The 27949-nt window shown below is 36.3% G+C and overlaps 1 protein-coding gene across 1 annotated transcript in view; it reads left to right on the top strand.

Annotated features, from left to right (window-relative positions):
- The window catches only part of LOC114877900, a 140738-nt gene that overhangs the window by 80508 nt on the left and 32281 nt on the right, over positions 1 to 27949 (top strand). The window contains exon 4 of the mRNA XM_029191031.2: positions 22800 to 22924. Coding sequence (XP_029046864.1) covers positions 22800 to 22924 — 125 coding nt within the window. The remainder of the gene's footprint in view (positions 1 to 22799; positions 22925 to 27949) is intronic.

The following is a 27949-nucleotide window of genomic DNA, read 5'->3' as shown; positions in this document are numbered from 1 at the left end:
TGTATCCATTGGAAATCTTGGTTCCAGTTACAACCACAAATTTTTTAGTTGCCACAGTCGATGAACATGGAGGTGGACCCGCGTTTCCCTTAATGGCAGCACCGATTTTTCCTCGTTGAATTTATAGCCGGCGGATAATCCGATAGCGGCCAATTGTGGGAGGGTATTTTGTCAGCGATTAGATGGCGATTTGTGGGAGGAGGCGGTAAATTTTTCCCGGGGATTCGGTGCTACCGATTAAAATGGAAATTCCGGCTGGCGCATTTGCATAAATAACGGAGAAGTGGCGCGGCGTTGAATGAAACTGAGAATCGTTCGCCACGATTTATGTTTTCGATTGTTTTTACCGACGATCGTTGCGAACGAAACGCCATACTCATGCCTTAAAACCCTGCACCATCATAGCCTACTAACTCTTTTCAATCCGCCTGCATTTCATCATTTGAGGATACTAAATATGAAATTTTCTTTATTAATTGAAGCAAAATTTTAATTAAATATCGGTCGTTGATGATAACCATCTGAACTGGCAAATTTTTGAAATAATTTATTCAGAAATATATATTTCTTTTGTATTTTCTTTTCTACAAGGTAGTGTATTTCTAGGTGGTGATCCAAGTTTTACTTTCACGTATATTGAAAAACTTTTTCTATCTGTGTATTTTCTTTGAAGAAATAGATTGCATTTTAAATAAAATTCTCGTTGCAATTCAAGTGAAAATTTCTCAATCATGTGACTTTGATTTTCTATCAAACTTGACAGACTTGTATTGCTTGTAGGAATAAGTCAAAGAAATAGGTCTTAAATTACAGTTTGATAGTTTCATATTTTTGAATAATAGTTAAAACAACATGATACTTGCATTTTCCATATTTAAATGTGATGAAATAAACTTTGATTTTAGTTCAATCTTTCTATCAAAAATATGCATTTCCAATAAACACCTATAGTTAAATGATGGTACACTATGATATGTCAGTCTTCGAATAAAACCCCATGGAAACAATCCTATGGCGTTCAGTCAGATACCATAATTTATTTCTACATTTCAATTTTAACTCCATCTTTCTACCAAAATATGAATCTGCAAAAAGTATCTGTAGTTTAGTGATAGCAGTTTCGTCATATATCTTTGAACAAATGGTCCGCAGTTCCTTGTACCCCACAAAACAGCACCATGGCGTCCAGCAAATTACTTTCGTCAGATTCCGTCTCGGCGACGGGTCCATTAGCAGAAACCTATTCTACGCTTTTGCAATCGACGAGCCATTCGAACCGCGGGCTACGTCCCCGTCCAATCTCCGTTATTCTCGGCCAACGCCAATGTGGCACCCTTCGTTTCCCATTCATTCCTCGGCTGAATGAACCGTTGGTCCATGGGGACCGAGAGGCAGAGAGTGTTTGGCGCGTGTTGGCGCGTCAGCTCGCGGCGTCCTCGCGCGACTAGGTCAGAAACGCGGTTCTCGGAACGAGCAGGCTTGCAGCGAGCGAACGATAACGCGACGGAGACAATGAAAGCTGGCCAACAATGGCCTCTGGGACTGGCAAGATGGCTGTAGGGCTAGTGAAAAGAGGATGCGATGGCTGGAACGGACAAATGACGAGAATCTACCCCATCTCGTTCGTCGAAGGTGTACACCCCGCCACCATTTAACATGTAGCTGATGAATAGCTACGCGAAAGAATAGCGAGAGGGATCCCTCTGGTGACTCGTCAGGGCTTGCCAGATTTTTGTCCTCGCTGATCTATCGACAAGCTGCATTCTTCCTTCGAACGATCTTTTCTTGCCTGATGGATAACGTTTCACTTGGATCTCTGCTTGGTGGAAAATAATGAATAGATTGGGGATATTTCTTATGCAAATGAGGACATTTTGATACATCGATCATTTAATAGTAGACACAAACATTTGTAACGAATTCGTAAAAGAAATTGATGACAAATTAATTAGATGATAATTTTTAATTAATCTGATAATTGAATGTTATGAGTACAAAGACATAGTGCGAGGCAAAATTTTTAAAATATTGCAAAGATTTGAAAATATTTTGAAAAGAAAAAAGATAAAAGTCGTGCAAAATTATTTATATCCCAATACACCACAAAAATAGTAGAATAAATGACGATGGCAGGCTTTTTATTGACTTATACTACTGATTTCCTTTTTTGTATTGTTATTCTTCACTTTACTTTTATCTGCTTTGTCAGATGCTAATTACTATTACTATACTGCAGGATAGCTTCTCCAAATTAGTGAATCAATGAAATGTTCACTTAATTTTTTCATTTTCTTCGTTTTTTCAATATATCTTTTCTTTGAATATATTCATTATTCCTGTTCCTTTTCTACACAAAATTATTCAATACTTCAACTTGCAATTGAATCTCGTCCGAGATGTTTTCTACCGTTAATTAAAACTGATAAGAATAATGGATACAGGTAAATGAATTTGAAAACATAATTTACGTTTTCACTGGAACAAAGGTACGCAAAAATGTGGACGATTTACCAAGATTGTAGTTCATAAGACTCAGCTCGTATCTAGATGAAACGATGCTCTCGAGTATTTCAATTTTACACATTTTTAGAGAATTAAAATGCATTTCTTCTTCAAGTATTCTTTTCAGTCTGAAATTCTCGCGTTCCTGGAGAATTATTTCAACACTCTATATCAATGAACCTTAAAATATCTCCGCAAGGTTAAAATAAAGAAAATTAAACACAAAGTTAACGTTAATTAGCGAAAAGATTGTAAATTGCAATTGCCGGTAGAACTCGAAATTAAAATAGGATAAATTAATTCGTGGAACGGTGTGGGAATAAACGCTTGCATCTTTGAACGTTAGAATAGAATTAATTCGCTCAAATTTCTCGAGATTCGTTGTTCTCCGCAGCCGCTAACACGGTGCTCCTACACCTTCCGACTTCTTCCGGTCGATAAAGGATATCTTCTGCTTCCGTGGTTTGCTTTCTGAGATACCGCATTCAGCAAACGCTGCATTGTAACGTTGCTGCAACGATGCACGCGTTATGCACCCCGCGTGAAATGTTTGCGGAATCTGTGGTCGAGGGAAACGAATACCTGCTTTTGCATGTCGAGGTCCGTTTCGCTAAAGAATGTTTGGTGATCCATTTCAACTTTGTTATCGAGGAAATTGCAGAAATTCTGTGGAAAAAGGAAAGGTTTGTTGTAAAATGATCGGATCTCTCAATTGTTGACAACTGCTACTTCATTGTTTAATACATTGCTGGAATTATTTTTTATTGAAAAATGTTGGCATTAACCTCTGATCAATTATTATAAAATAAGATCAATTAATTGTTTACCTATTACACGTAATAAGAGATTAATTTTGACAGTAAGTAGTACGAGTTCATAATTGGTCAGTCATATCAAAGCATAAACTCTAATACTATTTCACGACATAAAAATTTGTAGCTTAAAATTGAATAAAAGCAACTAGGTAGATGTTCCATTAATATTGTTAATGCAAAATTGCTGGTTCTTTATTGAAGCAATGCAGAATTAACCAGCATTAACATTATTTATTAGTGTTAACTACAGCAAAGAATTATCCATTTTCTATTAAAAATATTAACAAAACGTTTATACAGTTATTTTTATCACACTTCAAACTGTAAATTAATGTATTATAAGTACTACTTTAAGATACTTCCGTATCATGAAATCGTATTAGATTTTGTTTCGACATGTCTCACCAAATATACACCCATACTACTTACTGTAAGCTACTTACTACTTACTGATAAACATGATATAAAAATATTTCAAAATAGTACTTATGTCATATCAATTTAAAGCTCAAAGCTTAAAGAAAATGGCTGCATAAACATTTCATCAATATTCCTCACATAAAATGGTGGAAAAGTAAAATAATGACTGATTATTTTAAGCAGTGTAGTTCGTTCTTCAATAAATACACCGATCAGAGGTTGACAATATTAATATTAAATATGAAATTGAATATCATTTTTACCATTCAAATTTCTCGTACGGTTTTCATGAATGTTTCGCATAGAAAAACATCCTCCTCATTTCCCGGTTTGAATGACGTTGGATTTTCGAGGGACAAGAAGCAAAGGGCAGCAGACAGTTGTTTTTCGAAACTCGTGTGCATCGATTTGAATGCTGTGTTTCCACGTACGCGACGCGGCCGCGTTGATGACGCGAGGGAATGGAAAAAGCGTGGCTGGAATCGCGGACGGAAAATTAAAGCATTTTCTAGCTTCCACGAGGGAAAAAAACCTCGCGACATTCAACACCCAGTGGTTTTATTTGTTTACGAGGCTCTAAGAGAGCGTCTGGTGGCTCGGTTGCGCACCGGGCTAGCAGTTTTTGCTCGTTGATCAACGAGACCCGCTGCAATCTGTGCGGTGTTAGTCGTGGTTTACGCGGAAATTAACGATGGATCCGCTAGAAACGTGCTGAGCTTCCTGTTTTCATTAACTTCTGTGTTTTAGACTCGGCTTAGAGGTTGCTGGACACCTTTAAGTATTTGCTATTTAGTTTTATTAACTGTACAACTTCTGCAATTTCGTATCCTTTTTTTTATTTTGAAATTTTACATCTGTTTTTACATTTATAAGAGCAGATTCGCTAGATTGAAGTTCGTACCGCGACAAATATACTTTCAAATGGCGAATTTAAAATATCAATATACAAAATATAAAAATTAAAAGGGATGAAAAGTTTCAGGATTCATAAATTCCACAAAATGTTAATATCATTCATTTATTTCCATATTTACAAACAGTTGCCAACTTTTACTCGATCTGCTGGAAAAAATAAAAATTTGAAAAAAGGGAAAGAGGATTCGTCATAAAAACAGTCATATAGCTTCGTCGCGAGAGATCACGACAGTTCCAGCGTGCTAAACGCGTAAATTATTAAATGTCTCCTTTCAACAGTCGCTAATGGCCTCCCATGGAGGGCGCCAGTTATTATTAACGGTGGACAGTTTGTCGTCGAGTTGTCCAAAACGCCATAAACGTTCCGAAAGTTCCATTCCCGAGAAAGTTGAGCTATGTCGGCTGGTTCACGCTTTTAAGTGTCATCTGCCATCGTGTCGTTGAACCGCCTCGCTGCTTTTACGACCCACAAAATTTCTGTTGGATGCTGGAAAAAAAAAATAATAATAATGATAAAACTGCAACATCCGTCACGGACGTGTATACTTATGACATATGGTACGTTCGTCCGTGTAAATTCATTTCTATACTTGATATCAGTAATAATCCCGAGAGTGAAAGAGAATATCCTGGAAATTTAACGAGGAAACGGAATTCCGGTAATTTCTCACGCTTCATGCTGAATTATTATTTCAATGAGAAAAAGTGAATGAAGCGGAAACTCGAAGCGTATCGGGATTAATTGACGTCTCTTTGTTCCTTTGATTATAAAATATCTCCAATATTTTTCACCTGAATTTATTGTAATAATTCATTCTTTTCTTTAAAATTTCTTCATAATCTGAATCTTCCGTTGAATTTGAAAATTTAGTTTAAAACTAGAGTATACAATAATTGCTCTGCAGTCATCTAGAAAAAAAAAATAAATTCAATTAAAAATCATGCTCTACATTTGTCTAACACCGATCCATGCAATCCATAAATCATAAACAAGTGGGATTAAGTTTTATCCTCAATGCTTAATAATGTCGTTCCATTTAATTGAACAAGCCGGAAATTGGAAGCAATACCGTTTTCTCCGGAAACAAGCTATCGTATGGCTCATAATCCACGGTTTAACCAATAATTAATAACGCTATCTTAACTCTCCAGATATTCAATCGAATACATTTGGCAGCGGCCAGGAATGAACGGAATGTTGGAACAATATAACGAATCCCGCAATCTACATCGAATCGATGGTACCGCTAAACGAATAGTATCCTATTTACTTAAAATTGCAACCCACCAACTGGACATAGTCCACGTTATATCCCTGCTGTAAATTGTTTTGCACTAATTACTTCTGCTAATCCGGTTTGTCCAGGCTGGATTCCACGTTCCAGTAAAATTATCGTGGGAATTTTTATGCGACGACCATGATGGATGCGATTCATTTTTTCCTCGTGAATAAATTACACGTGTCTACTGGGATATTATGCGTATTTAAATATTAGGACTTATCCACTGGCGTAACTAGGTGGGTAACTGAACTGGTGCCCTTACCGAATTCCAGACTTTTTAGATTTCCAAAATTCTAGAACTGTAAACTTTAAAAACTGCATAATTCCAAAATTAGGAAAGGCCAGAACTTAAAAATAGCAGATTTCAAAATTTTCCGGTGTACAAAATTATAAATTATATTTGTATTTTATTTAACATATTTTCGCTACCACTATACTTGATAAAAAAATTTCCATTCCAACTGGGTATGATAAAAATTTAATTAAAAATTTTGTAAAGTACTTATGATAAAAATTCATAGAAATACGTCCAAATTTATTTCTCCTTTAGAATCCTTTCTAGTAATTATAATTAAATGAAGTGAACATTTTGTTCGAACATTTAACAGATAATTTATGAACTCGTTTTCAGTAAATCGTGGAAAGTTGCAGAAATTTAAGTTAGCACATACTACGATGAACATTATGAAACCAGAAAAATTGCAGAGAAATTCAGCTTTTTAAAGTGCAGGATCAACGAAAATACTTCAGACTTTTACAAAAACTTGCTCTTCACGTTTTTACTTTAATTGGCGTTTCTGGCTTCGATGCAAGGCTTCCGTAGCCGCGCTTTTTTTTTTAAACGATTCAAAGGAAACGTTTCCTTAGATTCGCAGAGAAGGCAACGGGGAATTCATTTTACCACGTTTGGAAGACGCTTAAAGCGTATTTTTCATGGGTCGAGCAGGGGGGGAGTTCTGTTGCAATTCCGTGGCAAGGGGTTAGAATCACTTGAAAACCGAGCCAACACAGAGAGAAAAGGAAAATAGTAAAAGAAAGCGATTCAAGCTGTCGAGAAGGGAGAGTCTAATTTTGAAGCGTTTAAGTTACGCGGTGCCCACTTGCCGGTAATTAAGATGCCGCGCGCTCGAGAATTTCGCATCGCAGAATAATTGAGAATGTAAATGGACGGAAGGACGTTTCCTTCAATAAAACTACTGAAGACCTTTCATTACGAATTTTCAGGAAATTCCTATTCGATGAAATCGAGCCATTTTGTTACAAGCAAAAATTATTAATACTCTGATATCTGGTTTTATTTTACAATTCACTTAAGAACAAAAAATTAGTAATATATAAATTTTATTTTAGAAATAAACAAAATAAATAAAAGAAAATTAAAAATGGGGGGTGGGTCATCCCTAATTAATTTACTATTCAAATATAAAATATTTTATAGACACATAAACCATTCCAGACAAAACCAAGATTAATAATTAGGAATATTAATCAAGGGCTGATTCATTATCCTTTATAATTGGTTTTCAGAATCAATCATTAAATTTCCAAATGCTTCACAATCTGCTAGGCTATCGCTGTTTCACCAAAACAATAATGTCGAGCCGCAAATTAAATTATCCATCGAATAGAGAAACCAGAATTAATAGTTTTTGGGTTACAAGGAAATGCGACGCTAGAGAGAGTTCGCTATGGGTATTGGCCAGTGGGTTGGCAGGACTGCCTAGTAATATATCAGACCCGTCGGCTAGTAATATACTGCCTAGTGCGGCTTGTTTAGTAGTAATAAAGCGCATTGCTGCCGACCGACAACGTGGACTCGGATCTTGGCAACGACAACCACTGAATTTTATGCGCGATTAGATTATACGAAGAAGAGCCCAGTTTATCGTCGAGGAGTTCCTCGAGCCTCTTTTTGTATCTTAATGTCTTCATTAATTATATACCAATAGATGACGTTTGGTTTTTTCACGTTACACTCTTCACTATTTTCATAATTTACTAAATTTTTAATTAGTGTATTTAATTACAAATTTATACTATTTGCTGTTACTCTACTATAATTAATTTAATTATTTTATTTTGAGAGGAATTTATAAGTAAATATCCAAATGAAAATATTTTTTCACTAATTAAAACCCAGCTATTTGTTAATCAAATTTTCACTCAAATAATATGGAATTCCGATTTCCTTCACTCGTCCCTCAAAGTATACTTTAGATTGAAGTCTCTCGCCCTCCTATGTAAAGAACTCGTTGAAATATTTCCCTCGAACTTCTTAATGTCTTTCGAACTGGTAGGTCGATAAAAAGCGTTTTATTAACACACTCGCGATATCCAGGAAAACGATTTCTATCGAATCCCGATGAATGTCGATGCAAAAGAGAGAGAGGGAGAAAGTTTAACCCGTGTTCGACAGCCTTCGAAATATACCCTCATCATCGCGTACACCGTTCGTCGAGTTGGCTGCTTTATTTCACGGTGCACTGCACTCGGCGCAGCTTTTTCTTGGCGAGTGCATTAATGGCACCGGATGCAGGTTACACGAGCCACGTAAAGTACTCGTCCAAGTGCCGTTTCGAAGTGTTTATCGCTGGATTAGCAATTCTATTGCCTGCATCCTTCTCTTTTTGCTCCTCTACGCGTGCAAGAGAAAAGAAACCAACCGCTCGCGCGACTTAATGGAAAAGCTTGTCTTTCGACCCGGCTAAGACGAAACTTCGACCCCAGTACCAGCGATTCTACTCGCAAAATTGTTCAACTTCTTTTCTCCTATCCTCTTCTCATGACATCGTTTGTGCGGAGTGCTCGAATCGTTTGGGGGTCAATTTCTGTTTTTCATGAGCTGGAGAATATGTTGAAACGAAGTTCGGAAGATTATTCTACGATTTTGTGGAATTTCAGTTTGATATTTTGATGATGCAGGAAAGATGAATTATATTAGAATAATGTGGTAATAAGAATGATTTATGTTTATTAGTTTAGAAAATAAAATGATATTGAATAAAATACAAAAATTGATTAGATAGCTCGCAACTCAACGTTCTTCTTTCCTCGAAGGCCAACTCAAGTCTGCCGCATCCCGCAAAAGCACACACATACCTCGCTTTGCTTACACCCGCACCCCTCGCTAGGGCCCTAGGTCTCACCCAGAAAAACACTTACCAACCCTTGGGCCTGGTTTTCGTCATCGCCTTTCTCTTTTACAACTCTCTTCCTGTCTTTAGAAATATAATACTACGCTGAGACCTAAAACTACGTTACCACATTCGGCCATTCTGATTCTACATCTGTCCTCAGATGTTTTCATCGTCACTACATGCACTGTCACAGTCCTCGGAAAAATCATCTTCTTCATTGATGCGCCAAGGCTTCATATGGTCGGCGGCTGTCGACGTTGTCTGGGGACCTTCGTGCTCTCCCTCCTTTTGTACCACGTAACGGTTATTTCGTAGCACTTTTACAATTCTATAGGGTCCCAAATACTTAGCATGAAATTTTAAACCAGGCGCAGCCTGCGTTCTCTTAATTGCCACCAATTGACCCTGCTTATACTTCATAGCCTCTTTACGATTTTTGTTAAATGTCTTTCTATTTTGTGCCTGGACCTCAACAATTTTTTCTTTTGCCCGTTTCCGTACCTCGTCACGATCCATCTGGAACATTGCAATCCACTCTTCCTCTATTAATTTACGAATTTCAGGGTCTTCACGTATTTTCATATGAGTTCCGAACAGCAGATGAAAAGGCGTTGTATTAATGCTTCTGTGTGGAGTGGCGTTCAAATATTTCTGTGCAACTCCCAAATATTTATACCACTCCTCCGGCTTAGGAGAAGACAACTTAGTAAGCAACGGTATAAGAGTCCTATTTATCCTCTCAACTTGTCCATTAGCTCGCGGTATTCCTGTCGTTATAAGCACATGAAGTATATTTTCACTATTACAATAGTCTCTAAAAGCGTCGGATGTGAAACTCGTACCACGGTCGGAAATGATACGCACAGGATTTCCGAATATCACAGCTTGCTTTTTCAACCACGCAATCACTTCAGCAGAATTTGTTGTCTTTGTTGCATACAACCACACAAACTTTGAAAATGCGTCAACAACGGCAAAAATATGTCGATAGGATTTTCTCGTAGAAGGCAATGGGCCAAGATGATCGACATGATATGTGTTCAACGGTAGTTCTCCTTTATCTATTGTATTTAAAAGTCCCTCCTGTTTACCGTGTTTACGTTCAGCTAAAATGCAGTCCACGCAGCTTCGAATGACCTTTTCTACCTTTTGACGTATTCCTTTAAACCAGTAATCCCTTCGCAATAACATTTCGGTCTTTGTCACCCCGAAGTGACCGCGTTCATGCGCTTGACGGACTACCTGTACCTGCATAGGCTTAGGTACGACCACTAACGGTACATCATTCAGCACTCGATAAAGAACATCATTCTTTACAATATAACCATCCGCTCGGTATTCCTCTATATTATCACGAATCTTTCGCAAATCAGTGTCTTCGTTTTGAGCTTCACGCAACTTAACTATCAAACCATCACCAACTTCATTGACAAACATAATTGTAGGTAATGGATGCCTACTCAGTGCATCGACATGTTTCATATTCTTCCCCGATCTATGCTCAACTTTATATTGAAATTCTTCTAACAAAAGCGCCCATCTCGCCACTCGCACACATAAATCTTTCTTATTCATAGTCATTGCAAACGCTTGACAATCGGTCACTATCTTAAACGGTATTCCCAATAAATACACCCTGAATTTTCTTAAAGATTTTATGATTGCCAAAACCTCTAGTTCGTAGCTAGGATAGTTCTCTTCAGCAGGTGTAGTTTTGCCGCTAGCATAATACACAGGATGAAACGCACCATCTACGTTATCCCGCTGCAACAATATCGCTCCATATCCCAAACTAGAAGCATCGGTGTGCAACTCAGTTTCAGCGCCTACACGATACAATTTTAATACCGGTGAACTACTCAAACTCAACTTGAGCTTCTCAAACGCTTCTTGTTCTAATGTCTCAAATTTGAATTTATTGTCTTTTTTCAATAAATTTGTTAACGGCCGAGCAATCATTGAATAACCATAAATAAACTTCCTAAAATAACCTGTTAACCCAAGAAAACTTTGTACATCTTTTACGCATTGCAACTTCGGAAATTTAATTACGGCTTTAGTTTTATGTTCGGATGGTCGAACACATCCGTTTTCAATAATATGCCCCAAATATTCAACCCTTGTTTGCAAAAAGCTACATTTACTCCAGTTTATTAACAACCCGTATTGACTGGCAACTTCTAATACAGTTTTAAGGTTTTTAATTGCACTAATAACATCCCTAGCTAAAATTATTACGTCATCTAAATATATTCGGGCAAAACCAGCTACTATAACTTCTCTAAATACTGCGTGCATGAATTTCTGAAAAACGGCAGGTGAATTGCACAGCCCAAAAGGTACTTTTAAAAATTCATAATGACCGTTAGGTACAACAAACGCGGTATACTTCCGACTAGTCTCCTCGACAGGTACGTGGAAAAACCCATTCTTCAAATCTAAAGTGCTGAATATTGTCGCGCCTTGCAAAGAATCCAGCTCATCCTCTATTAACGGCAAGGGATACCTGTCCTTTATAACCTTTCTATTCAACTGTCTATAGTCCACGCAAATTCTAATTGAGCCATTCTTTTTCTTCACTAAAACTATTGGGCTAGCATAATCCGAATGAGACGGTTGCACGATCTCCTCTTTTAACCACAAGGCTATTTGCTTATCGACTTCGACTTTCTCATCAGGGGACAATCTACGCGGTCTCTGATATACAGGTATGTCATCGCTCAACACGATATTCATTGTAACCCCTACTTCGCGAGTTTTATGCGGCTCATAGCTATTAATCAAATCTTTAATTACTTCTCTACAATCAGAAATTGAAATATGCGACAAATCTATCTCATTTGCATTATCAACATTAATGTTAAAAACTTCTGGTACATCTAATTTCTTAATCAAAATTTCCCCTCCCTTCATGGTGAGTTCTACCGAGTCCAAAAAATCTGTACCTATTATCAACCCATGCGGTGTCAATGCATCAGGCACAACATGTATATTTATTGAATAGGTTGTATCGTCTATTAGAATATTAGTCAGAAATTCCCCCATTGTGAAATTTTTCCCTGTTCCTACACCACGAAATTGCAAAATTCTATTATTTAATTTAGGCGCTCCAATTTTAATATAATTGCTTGCTCGCATTAGATTTAAATCGCTACCAGAATCGATTAATGCTACCAACTTACAATGCTCGATCTGCACATCCTTAACACGCTTTTTCCGTGATTCCTCTGACGTACTACTCACATCTTTTACAGTTTTTTTCACACCGCCACACTCAGGCGCAATATGCCCATACTCTTTACACTTGAAACATTTAGCACCTTTACTTTTCGTCGGGCAATCTACACTTAAGTGATTCCGGTCTCCACACAAAAAACATCTTCGTACGTTTTCCTGCGTTGTAGTTCCACGGATTGTCTTCTTCGTCTTCTCTTCAGTCCGTCGGCTCTTCGTTCTTGAATTTTCCTTCATAGTCTCGTACGACTCGAACTTCTCCTTCAATTCACGAATGCTTCTCGCTCCATACAATATCATTTTGTTTGATTCTTCGTCTTGCACTCCGTCGATAATGTATTTAATAACCGCTGAGACCTCCATATCTGCCTGTTTCGCTATCTCCAACATATGATATACATATTCCTGATATGTTTCATTAGACTTCTTAATTCTCCGAGACAATTCTTTGTGAATTTTGTGCACGTCTACAACTTGCGAAAACTCTGATCTTAACGCTCGCTTCATCTCAGACCATTTACGACAACACTTTTCATAATTGACGAACATTTTGGCTGATCCCCGAAGCAGTCGTTTCGCATATATTACCTTCTGCACATCACTCCATTCGCATAACTCCGCCATATCCTCGAACTCCTGCAGCCAACAACGAATATTTTCTTTATTGTCGCCACTGAAAGTATTTATGGACTCTTCAACATCCCTAAACGTTAAAACCTGCATGCGCCTCGTGCACTCCTTGACACAGTCCCGCCCACGCTCGTCTTCATCTTCATTACATTCACTTTCGTCTTCATCTTCACCATGCTCGATCTCTAATGTCAACGCTGCTCTTAGGCGATCTTGCAATTCTCTCTTGTTTCCACTTGTCCTCAGCTTTCGTTTCTTTAATTCTTCTTTTAATTCAACCAACTTCATCGATTCTACGGCCTTCAGCCTGTCACTAGCAGAGCTACCTTGCAGTGTAACATCAACTATTGTATCATTTCCCGCATCTGACATCTTGGCAGATTCTTCAAATTCAACTCTCTTCACAAATACAACTTGATTTCGACACAATTGTTTCAACACAGTTCAACTCAACACAGTGTATTCAACTCAACACAGTGTATCCAACTCAACACAGTGTATACAACTCAACACAGTGTATTCAACTCAACACAGTGTATTCAACTCAACACAGTGTATTCAACTCAACACAACTTGTTCAACACAGACGACACAGTCAATTTGTTTTATTCAAATCCCGGCCGAGCCCCCAAAAATTATGTGGTAATAAGAATGATTTATGTTTATTAGTTTAGAAAATAAAAATGATATTGAATAAAATACAAAAATTGATTAGATAGCTCGCAACTCAACGTTCTTCTTTCCTCGAAGGCCAACTCAAGTCTGCCGCATCCCGCAAAAGCACACACATACCTCGCTTTGCTTACACCCGCACCCCTCGCTAGGGCCCTAGGTCTCACCCAGAAAAACACTTACCAACCCTTGGGCCTGGTTTTCGTCATCGCCTTTCTCTTTTACAACTCTCTTCCTGTCTTTAGAAATATAATACTACGCTGAGACCTAAAACTACGTTACCACAATAATATTTTGTTAGGAACAGATTATTTTTTTGGAGGGAGGTTACCTATTTATATAAAGATAAAATTGTAAACATCAAAAGAAGGTTTTTTATAATATTTAAAATTAAATTAAATATTTTATTTTAAATAGCAATATGAAAAATGGCTCAAACTCATAAGCCTTATATTTGCTAATAAAATTTGCATTCCACTCGGACGACGGACCATCGAGAGAGCCCCAATTTTAATTTTATTTTGTATTTCATATTTTCATTTTCTAAATTGTACGCTGTTCCTTCCAAATTATCGTTGTTCAAGGGTTAATTAAATTTTCTTTTAAATTATCACTTCATAACATTTGAATTTCATTACAATTTTTAAAATAATGAAAATTCTTCACCAAAAGGGATTTTTCCTTAAATGAAATTTTGTCCCAAAAGTTCAATAAAGTTTTCATCCAAATCCATCCAACCCCCAAGGAAACAAAAGGGTTTCTTTTTCGAAATAAAAATCCTCATAAGTGTCATTGTTCCCGTGAGTTCTCTGAGCCATAGAAAAGCTGAGCACGAATCGCAATTTCTGTCGTGTCCTCGTCAAACAGAACCGCGAGACTGTTTCCTGCGCTTTTCTTTCATCTCTTCCCGCCTCTCGAAATTCCAGCACCTGGGTAACGGGAAATTAATCCGAAGGATCTTTTATTCGTCATGGAAACTCTTCAGCCTGACCACGCATTACGCTCGATTTAATCTCCTGACCAAAGCTGTACTCATTACCCTTCGTCTTCTTTCACCCCTTTCTGCTTTCGAAACTGGTGTGATTTAAAAATGCAAGCGGACAAGATTGAGTCATTGATCTTGCGATGTTCTTTCGCGATTTTAAAAATCGAATCGCGTTACCAGGAGTGTTTGATAGGTACATAAAGTGATGCTGAGAAACAGGGGTAACGACTGCAACATTTTTACAACGGAAGATCGTTCGTCTTTCGAGTAAGAACGATACGTGCTATCGATTGGAAGCCAGGATATACAGTAAGGATCAAAAGTATAAGACCACGTATCAGTAAAGAAGTTCAAAATAAAATTTCTCAAGCTCCTAATAAGAAAATTTATTTTTCACTTTTTACTCAGACTTAAGTTAATTTTATGTGGAATTAAAATAAGAACAAATTTTGGAAAAATATTTAAATTTGTATGGGATAGATTTCATAAAAATTGCAATTTTCTTTATTTGTCTCAAAATTCAAGCAATGGACAATCAGTTTTTAATGACACAATTTAATCATAAAGTAAAGTGTTAATGAATCATGTGAAAAAGTGTTGTATTCAAAAAGACCGATGTCAAACTTTTTGTCTGGTGAAAATGGAAATGAAAATCGTTCCCTTGGTCGGGTAACACGTGAAATGCTTTTCTCTGGTTACGAAAGGATAAACGTCGGTTGTATGTGTGCAAGCTTCAAAAGCAGACTTTCGAGTGCACTAAAGCATTATTCGTGCGAAAATAAGAGCAAGTTTAAGTATAACACGTTTTAAGAAAAGCCTTGGTTTTTAAGCTGCTTGAAATTGAAGCTTTTCGTGCGCCATTATTTCGTTCTTCTCACTACCGCAAAAACCATTTGAATAAAATTTTATGAAAATATGCTGTAATATACGGGAGCATGAATATACATTTAAGATAAATATCTCTTACATCGAATCCTCTCATTCTTAATTAAATTATTTGAAAAGGTGTTTAAAATCTTTTAATGTTACTTTTAATTGCCATTTAAATTCAAGTTGAAAATTTACTATTCGAAGCATAAGTACATTGTTTCATGTAAGATAGAAGGAATGTTAAATTAATTTTAACTCATTTTAATCCTAGAAAGACTAAGAAATCATTAGAAATCGTTAGAAATCATTAGAAATGAATTTTCACTTATGATATTCAATCTTTCTAGGAATAATATAAAAATTTTATACAAGGAAATAATAATAGCAGTTGAAAAACTAAATAGAATCATCCTGACGTTGTCTAAATAAAATTGAAATTCTGCAAAGAATTATGGATGTCTCGATATAAAACAAAACTCGTAACAGTCGAACTTCCCTTGGCCAGACTTCATCCACTTTTTCTGCTTCGACTCGCATTTATTGTGGTCGTTGTTGCGGTTCACAGAAGAAGAAGAGGATGCTTTATGCGATTTCGCAACATGAAACGAGGAGCGGCAGCTTCCGTGGCACGTCAACCGCTCCTTTTCCATTTTCCTTACGGTCTATCGAAGCGAAACGTTCTCGGACAGCATCCAAAGGATTTTCCGAAGGGACGAAAGGGGAGAAGTTTCTTTTCTAGTAGACGACGCCGACGACAAATACCGTTTCCACCTCGAGCCGATAGCAATCGAGGGAAAACAAACGCTTGCTCGAGCAGTCCTTGCTCGAACTTTTGGTACTTCTTAAGGACGAATTACTCGACCGTGCCAGTCTTTCTTTTATTTTTTTCTATTTGCACTGTCGGTTTCCACGGTTCGACGCTCGGGGTTACAGGGTTTTTGCGGATCAGGCTAATGCTGGACATCCCTTGTGGGTTCGTTCGTAAATGTGGAAATACTTTTTTGAAATAAATCCTCGTAGTAAAAGGGGTGATAAATGTTGGTGAAATTTTTCAAGCTTCGCGTTAAATAATTAATTATTCCATTCTGAATAATTTTATTCAAATTTCAAATAGAAATTGAAACTTTCGTAATTATTCTTCCTGCAGATGCTTGGAAATTTAAATTAGATTTAAACGAAACGAGGCTCTTCGTTTATGAATTGTAAAGTGCATGGTGTGTAGATAGATGTAATAGAAATTCAAGTCGAAGCAACGATCTCTGCTGGTGCATAGCAAACAGAATTCTTAAAGCAAGAAGGCTAAGAGCACCTAACGCTGCCAATTTTGCATCCTGACTTCTTTGAGATCAAAGCCCACTTGATTGCTGAAAGCATAAATAAAAACATCACGACTACACAAGACTGTTCTTAACGTTACGTGATCGTTTTAACGTGTAAAACTCTAATATATTAAATTAGTAAAATTAAATTGATTAAATTTTCTAATTAAAATGACCGATGAAATGTTTATGCGGTCCTTTATATCATAAACAATATTTTGCGATACTTTTCTGTCACCAAATTATATTTAATTATTTATATCCCTTACTCGTTTATTTCATACACAATAACTTCACAGGAAGTTACATTTTTCATTGATTACTTTCTGTCATTACTACGATATAATAATTACCTATCCAAGTTAATACCCCAAGCACCCTTTTAAAAACAGTTTCTTCGTACGAAATCCAGGGAGAATCCAGTGGGTACCGCAATTTCACGAGCACCTCGTGCATCTTGTTACCGGTCGATTCCCAAAGGATAGAGTAAGAGAGCGGGATAGACCATTCCAGTGTGTAATACTGCATAACCGTGCTGCATTACATACGGCCAGTGAGGTATGCGAGTACTGGTAGCAACAACAGCAGCTGGATCCGAGGGTGGCAACACCCTAGCCTCAGCATGGGGTGAATAGCCGTGCCGGTATGTTTCTGGCCGTCTGCCAGGACCCGGTAACTAGTCGTACCAGCACATTAATAGAGTTTTATTGTTATTTACTGTGACAACGGCCCGTTATTAACGAGGCCCTGGCCAACGTGGACACTGACCGAATTGTTGATTCTCCTCTCGACTACTTGGCTAACTTTGATCCACTCTCCTCTCGCCTCGTCGATCTCGATACAATTGTTGTTTGTTAAGTCTCGCGATTTTCGATGCGGCGTGGCATTTCAAATGAACAATTATCCATCGTTATCGGAGCTGTCGGTGAGAATGAAGTTGAGGTTGATTGTCACGAATCGATGGTCTGTTAATTGCGTGATTTCTGTTTTTGTGTTTGCTCGACGATCGAAACCCCCCCTTTGCAAAATTCTCGATTGGTCATCTGTGTGTAATAATCCGATTGATTGTACCGTACTGTTTCATCGAGGTGCGAAATACCGATCGGTATTGCTGAAATATTTTCAATTATATTAACAATCGTTGGACAGTAAAGTGATTGGAAATATATCGATAAATTGCAATTCCAATTATTGTGTCGTGTATGTTGGTGTAAGTGGTACTTCGAACACAAATATTTTCACGCTCTTTGCAAATACAATCTCCAGAGTGTACATAATCAAGTGGTATATCAGTGACGAAGTTCTCTCATTTAGGACAAGAGTAACCAGCTTCAGTCGCAATTAAGTTATGTTAACGTACACGTCGATGCTCTGTCGCTTGATTTAATATTTGTTTAATTAAAATTCTCGCATACAATGCACTAAAATTGAGGATCTTGCAGCGAGAAGATGCAGCATTATTTTGAACAATTTCTCTTATGATGTATAATACAGGATATTTCACAAAAAAAATTGTTCTTCCGCTCGTATAAGTAGAAACAGACTTCCTGAGAATCACAATACGAGCAACGACCACGCCACGTAACAACCATGCCGGGACGGAGTCGTTTCACGCGTTGTTAATTAAAAGGCACCCGGTAGCGTTGTTCGTTAAAACGCATGCTTTTGTGTTATGCGACTACTCTTCGCCGTTTTCTCCCTCGACTTTCTACGTTTAATGCACGTGAATCGCATCGACCCGTTTTATCACCACCTAAACATTCATGCGGCATTAAAATCAAATAGTAAATAGCAACTTTAATCGATATGTTCCCACAATGAAATAAATCAATTAAAAATAATTTTTGGCAAAATTTCCTTCGTTATATTCTCATTATCTTCAATTGAATAAATTTTCATTTCATTAATGAAATTTTATAGAAATTTTATTTTAGTTCTGTTCATTTGTATGGCACAATTTAGGGACAAGAACGAGGAGGAAACAAATTCGATCAGAGACTTCATCGAAGTAGTTTATTAATTACCTCAGGGTGGATATTATTCCTAATCGTGTTCCACGAGACAGAATTTCTCGAATCTGAGACGCGATCGAGCAACGTAATTCGATTGCGACATTGAATATTGGAAAGTTCCTCTTCAAGAGGAAGCTACGTTGTTTCGTCTCGTGGAAATAATTTATTAGGCGATAAAAGCGTGCAAGTATTTTAACACTGGAACTATCGGAGTTCGATGGTCTTAAATCGAAGGTAAATTGAAAAAACAAATCCCTTCTTCATTTCGACAAGGAGCCAATCCTTATAATTTCTATAATTTAAAATAAAAAATTTCTTATTTTAATGAATTTAATTATACTACTATGTATTATCAAATATGTACTAAGGAAGTACGGGTACCCAAACCTCGGATCGGGTCGGGTAATAATCGGGTAATGATCAGATCGGGTCGACTAATGATCGGCTCCAATCGGACATGACCGCGAACTCTCCTCCTCTCCCGAGGAAAATTCGGGTCCCAAGAAGAGGACAATCTTCTAGTCAACTTCAACGTCCCATCCCAAATTTTCGGGTACCCGTCTCTCAAATACCAAATCCCACACTCTGTACGTATAAATATTCTCCTTTAACTTCCACGTTTATTTATAAAATACTAAGATTCTCATTTCCGTATGGAAAGAAAATATGAAAAGCTCTCTTATCAGTACCACGCCTCGGTGTTTCCAAGCAGTTACGTGAAATTTCATGCGTTCGACGTTCGAACTTCTCGTGTAACTACTCCAACTCTCGCGTACTCGTTTCCTACCTCTCCACTTTTTCCCCGGCTCGATTTTTCAAAAAAAAAAAAGAAAGAAGCTCCAAATGACTCGCGTTTCAGGGAGGCAGAGTTTCGTGTCAGGTCAGCGACGAAAGGTAGGTTCGTCGAACAACGAACAGAACGGTCACGGTGTCGCGTTTATAAGGTTTAGGTGCGCGACGACGTGCAATTCCCGCAACGATCGTGACGATGTGTGTACGTGTGGGTTTCTCGTGTGTAGTCGAGGGTGATTTTCAGCCGGATGGAAATATGTACGTACGAGCGCTTGAAGGAACGCTCCATTACCCGACGCGGTTCTCTCTTTTTAACCCAGACATTTTCAACGATACGTCCGCCGTCGCGTTCAACGGATTAAAAGAGACGTTTTGAATTTGAAACATCCGAACGATGATCTGCCTGCTATTGACTCGTCGGGAAAGAAAATCTGGAATATATTTTTTTGCGAATACGATGTGTGATGTATAAAACTGGGATGAATGGATTTTTTTGTCACTGTGAAACGGTATTGGAATAGATTGATCAAATGAATTCGGGAGGAATGATGTAAAAGAGGATTGTGATAGTTCCCTTTTCATCTATTCAATATATGGTTAATACAGAAAATTGTAGCATAGCTGCTTTTGCTATTTTGATGAATAAAAATCGGTGGTGATTGTTAATATTTCAGACAAAGCTTTTTTCTGATGGGTTTAGTGGATTGGGTGTTATAAGATTAATATTATTTGTTAGATCTCGTTAAATTGTATAAGAATTAAACATTTTTATTTTAATTTACATTTAAAATATTTAACCCATATTCTTCGTTTTTAAAATTTAACTTTAAAATCAGTTTAATTAAAAAAAAGAGAATTAAAAATTTACTGTGAATTGCCCAATTATAATTTAATTGAACTAGTTATTAATTAATATATTATAAATTAAACTGATGATTATAAAAATTAACATTTTTTCAGGTTGAAGTTTCCTTGATTTCCATTCTAAATTTTAGTTTGATTAAAATCGGATAAACTTTTCCAACGAAAAATAAATTAAACGAACACTCCTCGTGAGAAGCAAAAATCCCGTTTGACATTTATATTGACGACATTAATTCTCGCTCAATCGACTGGCATCGTGATTATGTTTTAATCAAGCCCGTGTCTCATAAACGTCCCCTGTAGCGCCTCATTCTTCGTCATTCGCAATAGCTGCCACACCTCGATATAATGACATCGATGACACATGTACGCGTTTCATTGTGTTTCAATCATCCTATTTGTCAGCAATAATTAGCTTAATTAAATAAGCTTATCAAAATTAACAATTAATAATTAATAATAGAAAAAAATTGATTTTATTATAAAAATGATTCGATCATCAAAAATTAAATTTCTTAATTTTTAATTTAGTTATTAAATTTTCAAGTGAAAGACTTGCATTTATTAAACAGATTAATAATCTCTAAATCAGAGATTTTGTTGACAAAGGTACAATTTCGCCATTCAATGATTCATCAAATAATTCCATGAATGTCAATAAAAGTGTTTATAAAAGATACTTAAAAGTACGCAAAAATTATGAAATTGACATAGGAATGATCGACGTAGTTCGTGTGAAATGATCTCAAAACTCGAGCGTGTAAGGGTGTAGGGGCTGAGTCGAGGGAACAGCATCCCTTAGCGTGAAACGCGTCGTTACCCAGCATGCTCCATTTACCACGATAGCTACGAATACGTGTATTACAGCCAGGGTATCGAAATTCCCTTCCTCTGGACCAGGATGTCCTCCGCCATTTTATCTACAACAACCCTTCGCGACACAACGATCCGACGTCTCGCGGAGAAAATTTTGTAGAAATTTCTGTGTCTGTCACTAATTTTCCATTCATGAAAATTCATTGAATTTTCCCGGGTAAACGTTTAAATGCAGATTGTGGGAAGACATAGGACTCCCCGTTTCTTCAAATTTTTACAAAATAATAAACAAATTTTGCAAATTCTATCAAAGGGATTTTTCAAAGAAATTCCTCAAAAATCTTACAAAGACAACGTGGAAACCCACTTCAAGCGTAATAATTAAATCTGCCGTGGAAATTGCTCGATCATTAAACGCATCGTCTTATGAAATCGAATGGAAGTAATGCACCGAAAGCACAATGTGTATAGGAGTTGAACGACGAGAGTTGAGCATGCAAGATAATGGCAAATAAGTGGTTAAAGCTGGAAAAATGGTTTATCGCCTTTTCCGGTTCTCCTTTCAACCTCTCGTTCGTTCTCCATAAACAGCCAATGGAATGGTATTGGCAGTGAAATAAAAAAAACACAATTGTATGGGGTGCAGAACAGGTCGAATTGATCGCTTAATAATGCAAATGCGATTTCAGTCTTCAACTCGGCGTTAATAGGATTTCAGTTAAACAATTGATCTCTACTTAAAAAGTATTAAAGGCAAAAGAAACGTTGATCCCTGCTGGCAAAGTATATTATTTTTAATAATCATTTTACTTTTTTACTTGACACTGACTATTCGTTATTAACAAGGCACACGATAGAAAGAGTTATATTGTAAAATATATTAGAAATTTATTCTTTTCAATACAATGTTTCAGTTTGTTATTTTACATCGTTAATATAATTTTAATTGTATTTAGAGTAATTCTAGCGTTTTTATTTATCTAATTATTTAATTGAAAAATTAAAGTTCGTAGGAATAATTACAAGTATTCAATTCCATAGTAAAAATGATAAGTAATGTTTATTAATTGCAATTATTCAAAATACGATCTCATCATTTTCTAAATTGAACTTTCCATTTGCTACCCTACTTAACATTTTCAGTTGACCTTCGAAGTTAGTTAAAGGATCGATCATAATATTCGGGGGTGTATTCGAATCCTCGTGTCACTTCGAACTAAGGCTTCCCAGCAAATCTTGATTAACCTCCTCCGTCTTCATCTTCAGAAAGTTATAAAGTGCTGTGACAGAGGATTGTAACATCAATTTTCATCGTCGAACGACGTATGTCTTGTTGAAGAGAACGGTCGTAGAGTATCGCGTTAAATTCTGATGGGAGGAACATTTCAGGGTAACGTTTAATCGTCGATGATCGTTGAAATGAGAAATAGAGCCCTTATCGGATAATTCGTGTAATTTTATTTTTATTATTATATAATTATATTTTTATGCTTTGCTCGTTAATGCGATTGATTAATGTTACATTTGTTTCAGGATTTCAGCCCCGTTTCAAGTAGCAGCTGTGGCGCTGGTCCTTGCTGCCACGATCTCAGCTTTAATTGGACATTGTTATTCGGATCATAGAACTCTGGTCGCCTGTGGATTATTCCTCCTCAGTGGTGAGTATTCAATTTCAATTTAAGCTTGATAAATTTGTGGTTGTCCCTTTAATAACGTTCCTTCGTCTTAATTGTGCACATTCTTCTTAAAGAAAATTGATTGCTCTTTTGAAATTAATCTCTACCAATTTATTACGACTCTTTGACAAAATGTGCTATTAGAATTGCAAATAATTTCACTTTTATTTCAACGATTTAAGAATACTTCTATTTATCTTATCAATACTTTCATGCTTTTAACTAACATAAAATTTTGTATTTACTCTAAAATAGAAATGGATTTTAAATTAGAAATTTCAGGGATACTAAAATGTACAATTTTTTAACATGTTTTAAAAATTTGAGATTTGCATTGATATACTTTTCGTTATGCTCATTTTGTACACTAAATTAAAAAATGATGAGTAATTCAAAACTTTGGATCAAGGCTAGGTCAATAATAAGTCAGACGTCCTCTTTAAGTAGTAAATCAATAATAAGTCAGACGTTTACAAAAGGGTCGCTTTACTTTGGATATTAACTTGTAGATAATACAAAATATTAATTTTATAGAGATATAAAAATTAATTTTCTACTTTTTCTAGTCCCAAAAGTAAAAATTAATTTTCTAATGATTTACTAAATTATTATGAATCCTTTCAAAGCAAAGCACTTTATTCCTTTGCCATAAAGAATGCATATTAATTTTAGCCATGTAGACGTGCACCGATACACTAATAAACTTCGCTAGAATCCTTGCAATCTGTTCAATCTGGAAAAAAGGACATTTTACACTTAAACACGATATAGCCGAGGTTTATAAAGAGGAATCACGAACGAGCGAGACTGGCCATAAACTCTCATAAAAAAGTGCGACCTGCCACGAATGTCGTCTCTAATCAGCGATGATCCGGTAAAAAATCGCTGCTGGGAGATACGAAGGCTCCGGCAAACGGGGTGATTAACACGGTGGACGGGTCGCCCACGTGTCGCAAAGCGACAGAGAAGAAGCGATAAAGAGGCGGAAAAAGGAGACGATTTTTGAAAGGTTCGCTGTTTTGCTTTGCTCTCTAGTCACGTATCGAGCTCTCGCTCCCTTATACACGGACCCAGAACCGACTGTGTATCAACCACACCTTTTCACGTTGAAAAGCTAACAATGTGATCCTTCGTCTTTGCTTGAACTCTCCTGGCACGAGGTTCTCGCCGTGAAACAGTTCATAGATCATCGTGAGATCACGTATACGAACGTTGCTTGCTTCTTTTTGCCGGAAGGATGATGCCGTTGTATTCTCTCGGGCATCTGTTCGTAATATTCCAGCTTGCTTCTTCACCAAATATATTGTTTGATTGAATAAAACGCTTTTCTGCCGAGGAAAAGCTTATTGTTTTCACCTGGAAATAGATTGCTGAACTCTTTTATTATTTATGGAGTTCCGTTGGGGGTTGCTTTTCTCTTTCAGTGTGATTGGGTTGATTTTTTCTTTTATCGTATTGATAAATAAGGTTTGGTTAATTTTAATTAAATTGAAGAGCTCGATTAGATCGAGCAAATATCAAAGTGTTGAACATCGTGGATGTGCATGGAATGTGAAATCCGCGATGGATCATTTTCCGGCAGAAAATATGGAACAGATTTCATTTTGTGGTAACAAAACGTAACGAAGTTGCGAATGGTCGTATACAGAAGCCTCTCTCAGAAAATGGAGTCTGGAAATCCGGTTTCTGTCGACGAAACGAATTTTCGCTTTGACCAACCGTTGCTTTAAAAGAAGAGGTAGAATGTTTTCAGTCAGACAATACAGTAATCTCGTCGAAAGAAATTAATATTCATGAATTGTTTATGCAAAATTAATGAATCTTGTTATTAATATTGCTAAAGAAATGGAATTCTATAAAGTTTCAAATTTGAAATTGAACAAGATGAAGTTCTAAAACGATTATTTATTTTTTTAACTCAATGATTGTTCAACTGGTATGAGATCAAAGTGCACCTGATAGAGGGGAAGTGACAGAAACAAAATGGATCGAAAGAATTTCCTGGAAAACGCTTTGTGAGTGTGAGAAAGGTTGATCCGAGGGAGAGGGTGGCTCGATTAAAAATCGCCCGGATGAGATCGCCGTTCGACCGGAAGGATAAAACGCGACGTCTGCGCTGCCTTCGACTTCCGGACAAATAATTCGACGATCGTCTGGCTGAGTGTAATTAGCGAGCAGTTTATTGAACCTAGGCTCGTTTCGACGAACTCCAACTTTCATTTCGCATTCGTCCACGATTTTTGATTACAGAATTTTTATCCTGAATAATATTTTATACAAGATGGCGCAAAATGGGAGAAAGAAAATTTAATCATCAATTGTTACAGTAAAATATTTTTTATTTTCTATTACAATTATTACCGTATAAATTACAAATTTATTAGTACAAATTATTTAAAAATAAGCACCATCATCTAATAGCAACTAGAGTATCTTACTATAAATTTTCTCTTAATTATAGTACACCTAATTTTTATTTTTATTGAGTTACAAATAAATAGGTGATAATTGAAATCTCATTGATTCCAAAAATAATAGCAACATAAATTTAACTTTGCACCCTTTTTATTTCTATTTTCTGAAATTTAAATTATTAAAATTTATATTATTTTGGAATATTATTTTTGCAGTAGATGAGAATCTTTAATATACTAAAAGAAATGTTTCCACGTGACACTTTTATTCACCATTCCTTCAATTATAACTCTTATATGAACAAATGTGTACAAATGCTACGTTACTAAATCACCCAGTACTTTAATTGAATAGAGCCATTAATCACAGCTTGACAATGGTGAACAGTGTGTCGTTTCGTTGTCAGCAGCAAAATATCGTCAGAAATTGAACGATTTGAAATCGTCGACAGCGTTATGAGTTTTGTCAGACACGTATCAGTAGGAAAACATTTTCTGTTGTTGCCAACGATACATAGACACATGGTTGCGATGATGAAATCATGTAGAACGCTACACTGGATCCATATCCTCCATTTTCCCGGCTTCTTTCTCTTATTTCCCAGCCCCGAATTGATAGGATTTCGCGAAAACCCGGCACGTTTCCCCGTTCTGAATTCAAACACATAAGCACGCGGATGCTCGGCAATTTTTTACTTGTCCGTTCGCAAAAAATGCGTGTACACGTATGTAGATACAAATTTCGTTGAAAGCCCGTGTTATTTTTTGCTAACGCAAACTTCAATCGACGAACGAAAACCCCGTGCATGCAGTAAAAAATATGGTACCTGAAACTCTATCCAATTTGTCCATCAGAAATATTAATAATGGTAAAAAGGAACTTTACTGTTTATTTTATTATTTCTATTTCTATTTCATTTTTATTACACATGTATCCAATTGTTAGTTTAACTTTCGAAACGTAAGAAATTCAAATTTTTTAAAATTTTAGTTTAATACCACGTTATTTATATGTAAAGGGCACTTGAATTTTTACAGAGCCCATTATCCCTAATTTTAATTAATTAGGCCCTAAATTTCTTTTATGCCCAGGAGGGATTTTCTTGAACTTCTGATGGCCATTCCGCCCCTGGTCTATATTATAAGGAATTTTCTGAGTTACTCAATTGAAAATATTTTTAACTAAGTACTTGGAATAATAAATAATACAAATAAGGAAAAGTGTAAAATCCGAAATTAAATTAATATTATGACTCTCTTCATGGTCAGTTGTCGAAGGGTTGAAGTACTATACCATTTCACACGTTGACCACTAATGACCCCGTAATTTAAAATAATGAAAGAATTATTATTAAAATTATCCATATTGTAATTTTTTGAAAGGAAGAAGTTCTGTCGAGTTAGAAAGATCGAATCGGATGGATCCAGTTTTCATTTGCCGCGTTCTTTTCCTCAAGGATCGCCGGGTAATCACGGTCGTGGTAAAAGCACCGGAAACCGGAAGTTTCTCGTCGAAGGCTCGTAATTACGTGTCGGGGAACAGCGGCCAGCGCAGAGGGTAGTAGAAGAAAAAGATGGACAAGCTAGATAGCGATGGGAAGGAAGTGGAAAGTAGTGCAGTTAAAAGTCGAAGGCACCGTCTGATTTATATCGAGCTTTACTACTGCGCCTCGATCTCGTCCCTCGGTTTTTTCGAGAGGGCGCGATCCTCTCGCAGCTACTGGAATCTGGATCAGGAATTTCTTTGGAATCCTCGCGGATTCTCCGTTTGATCGATAGCCCTTATTCCACGCGGAAAATTGTGATTCATATCTCTTAAAGAATCCTACGTTTGATTCGGTTTCTCTGTGCACCGAGTTTATTACCAAATTCCATTTCCTTGAAATTTCAACAGCTTTAAGAATAGCCAGCAACGTGTTGAATGATATCAATTATTGCATTTGGGGTATGCAAAAATTTTTATTATTTTCAAGATAATTTCCTTTTCTTTATTAAATATTTTATAGCTAATAGAATATTTTTAATTGAAGTATTTTTATACCGAATATAGTCGTTGATGAACAATTGAAGATACTAATGAATAAAGGTGTTATATTGTGAATTAATTAATTGAACTTAAGATTCTTAATTGGAACTTCAATATGCACTCTATTTCTGCAATTAACAAATAATGATTAATTAACTATGAAATTATACTATTTATGTCTTTAATCATTATTAGTGTTGTAACCGTACAGTTATATATTATTTGATTGGTAGAAGGTGCGCTTCCACCGAGTATGCAACAATTTTTATTATTTTCAAGATAATTTCTTTTTCTTTATTAAATATTTTATAGCTAATAGAATATTTTTAATTAAAGTATTTTTATACCGAATATAGTCGTTGATGAACAATTGAAGATACTAATGAATAAAGGTGTTATATTGTGAATTAATTAATTGAACTTAAGATTCTTAATTGGAACTTCAATATGCACTCTATTTCTGCAATTAACAAATAATGATTAATTAACTATGAAATTATACTATTTTCTAATTATTATTAGTGTTGTAATCGACAGTTACATATTATTTGATTGACCGAGTCACTC

The sequence above is a fragment of the Osmia bicornis genome, chromosome 10 (genome assembly GCF_907164935.1).
Source record: "Osmia bicornis bicornis chromosome 10, iOsmBic2.1, whole genome shotgun sequence".
NCBI classification, from domain to species: Eukaryota; Metazoa; Arthropoda; class Insecta; order Hymenoptera; family Megachilidae; genus Osmia; species Osmia bicornis.
This window is presented reverse-complemented; position numbering and strand designations above follow the sequence as displayed.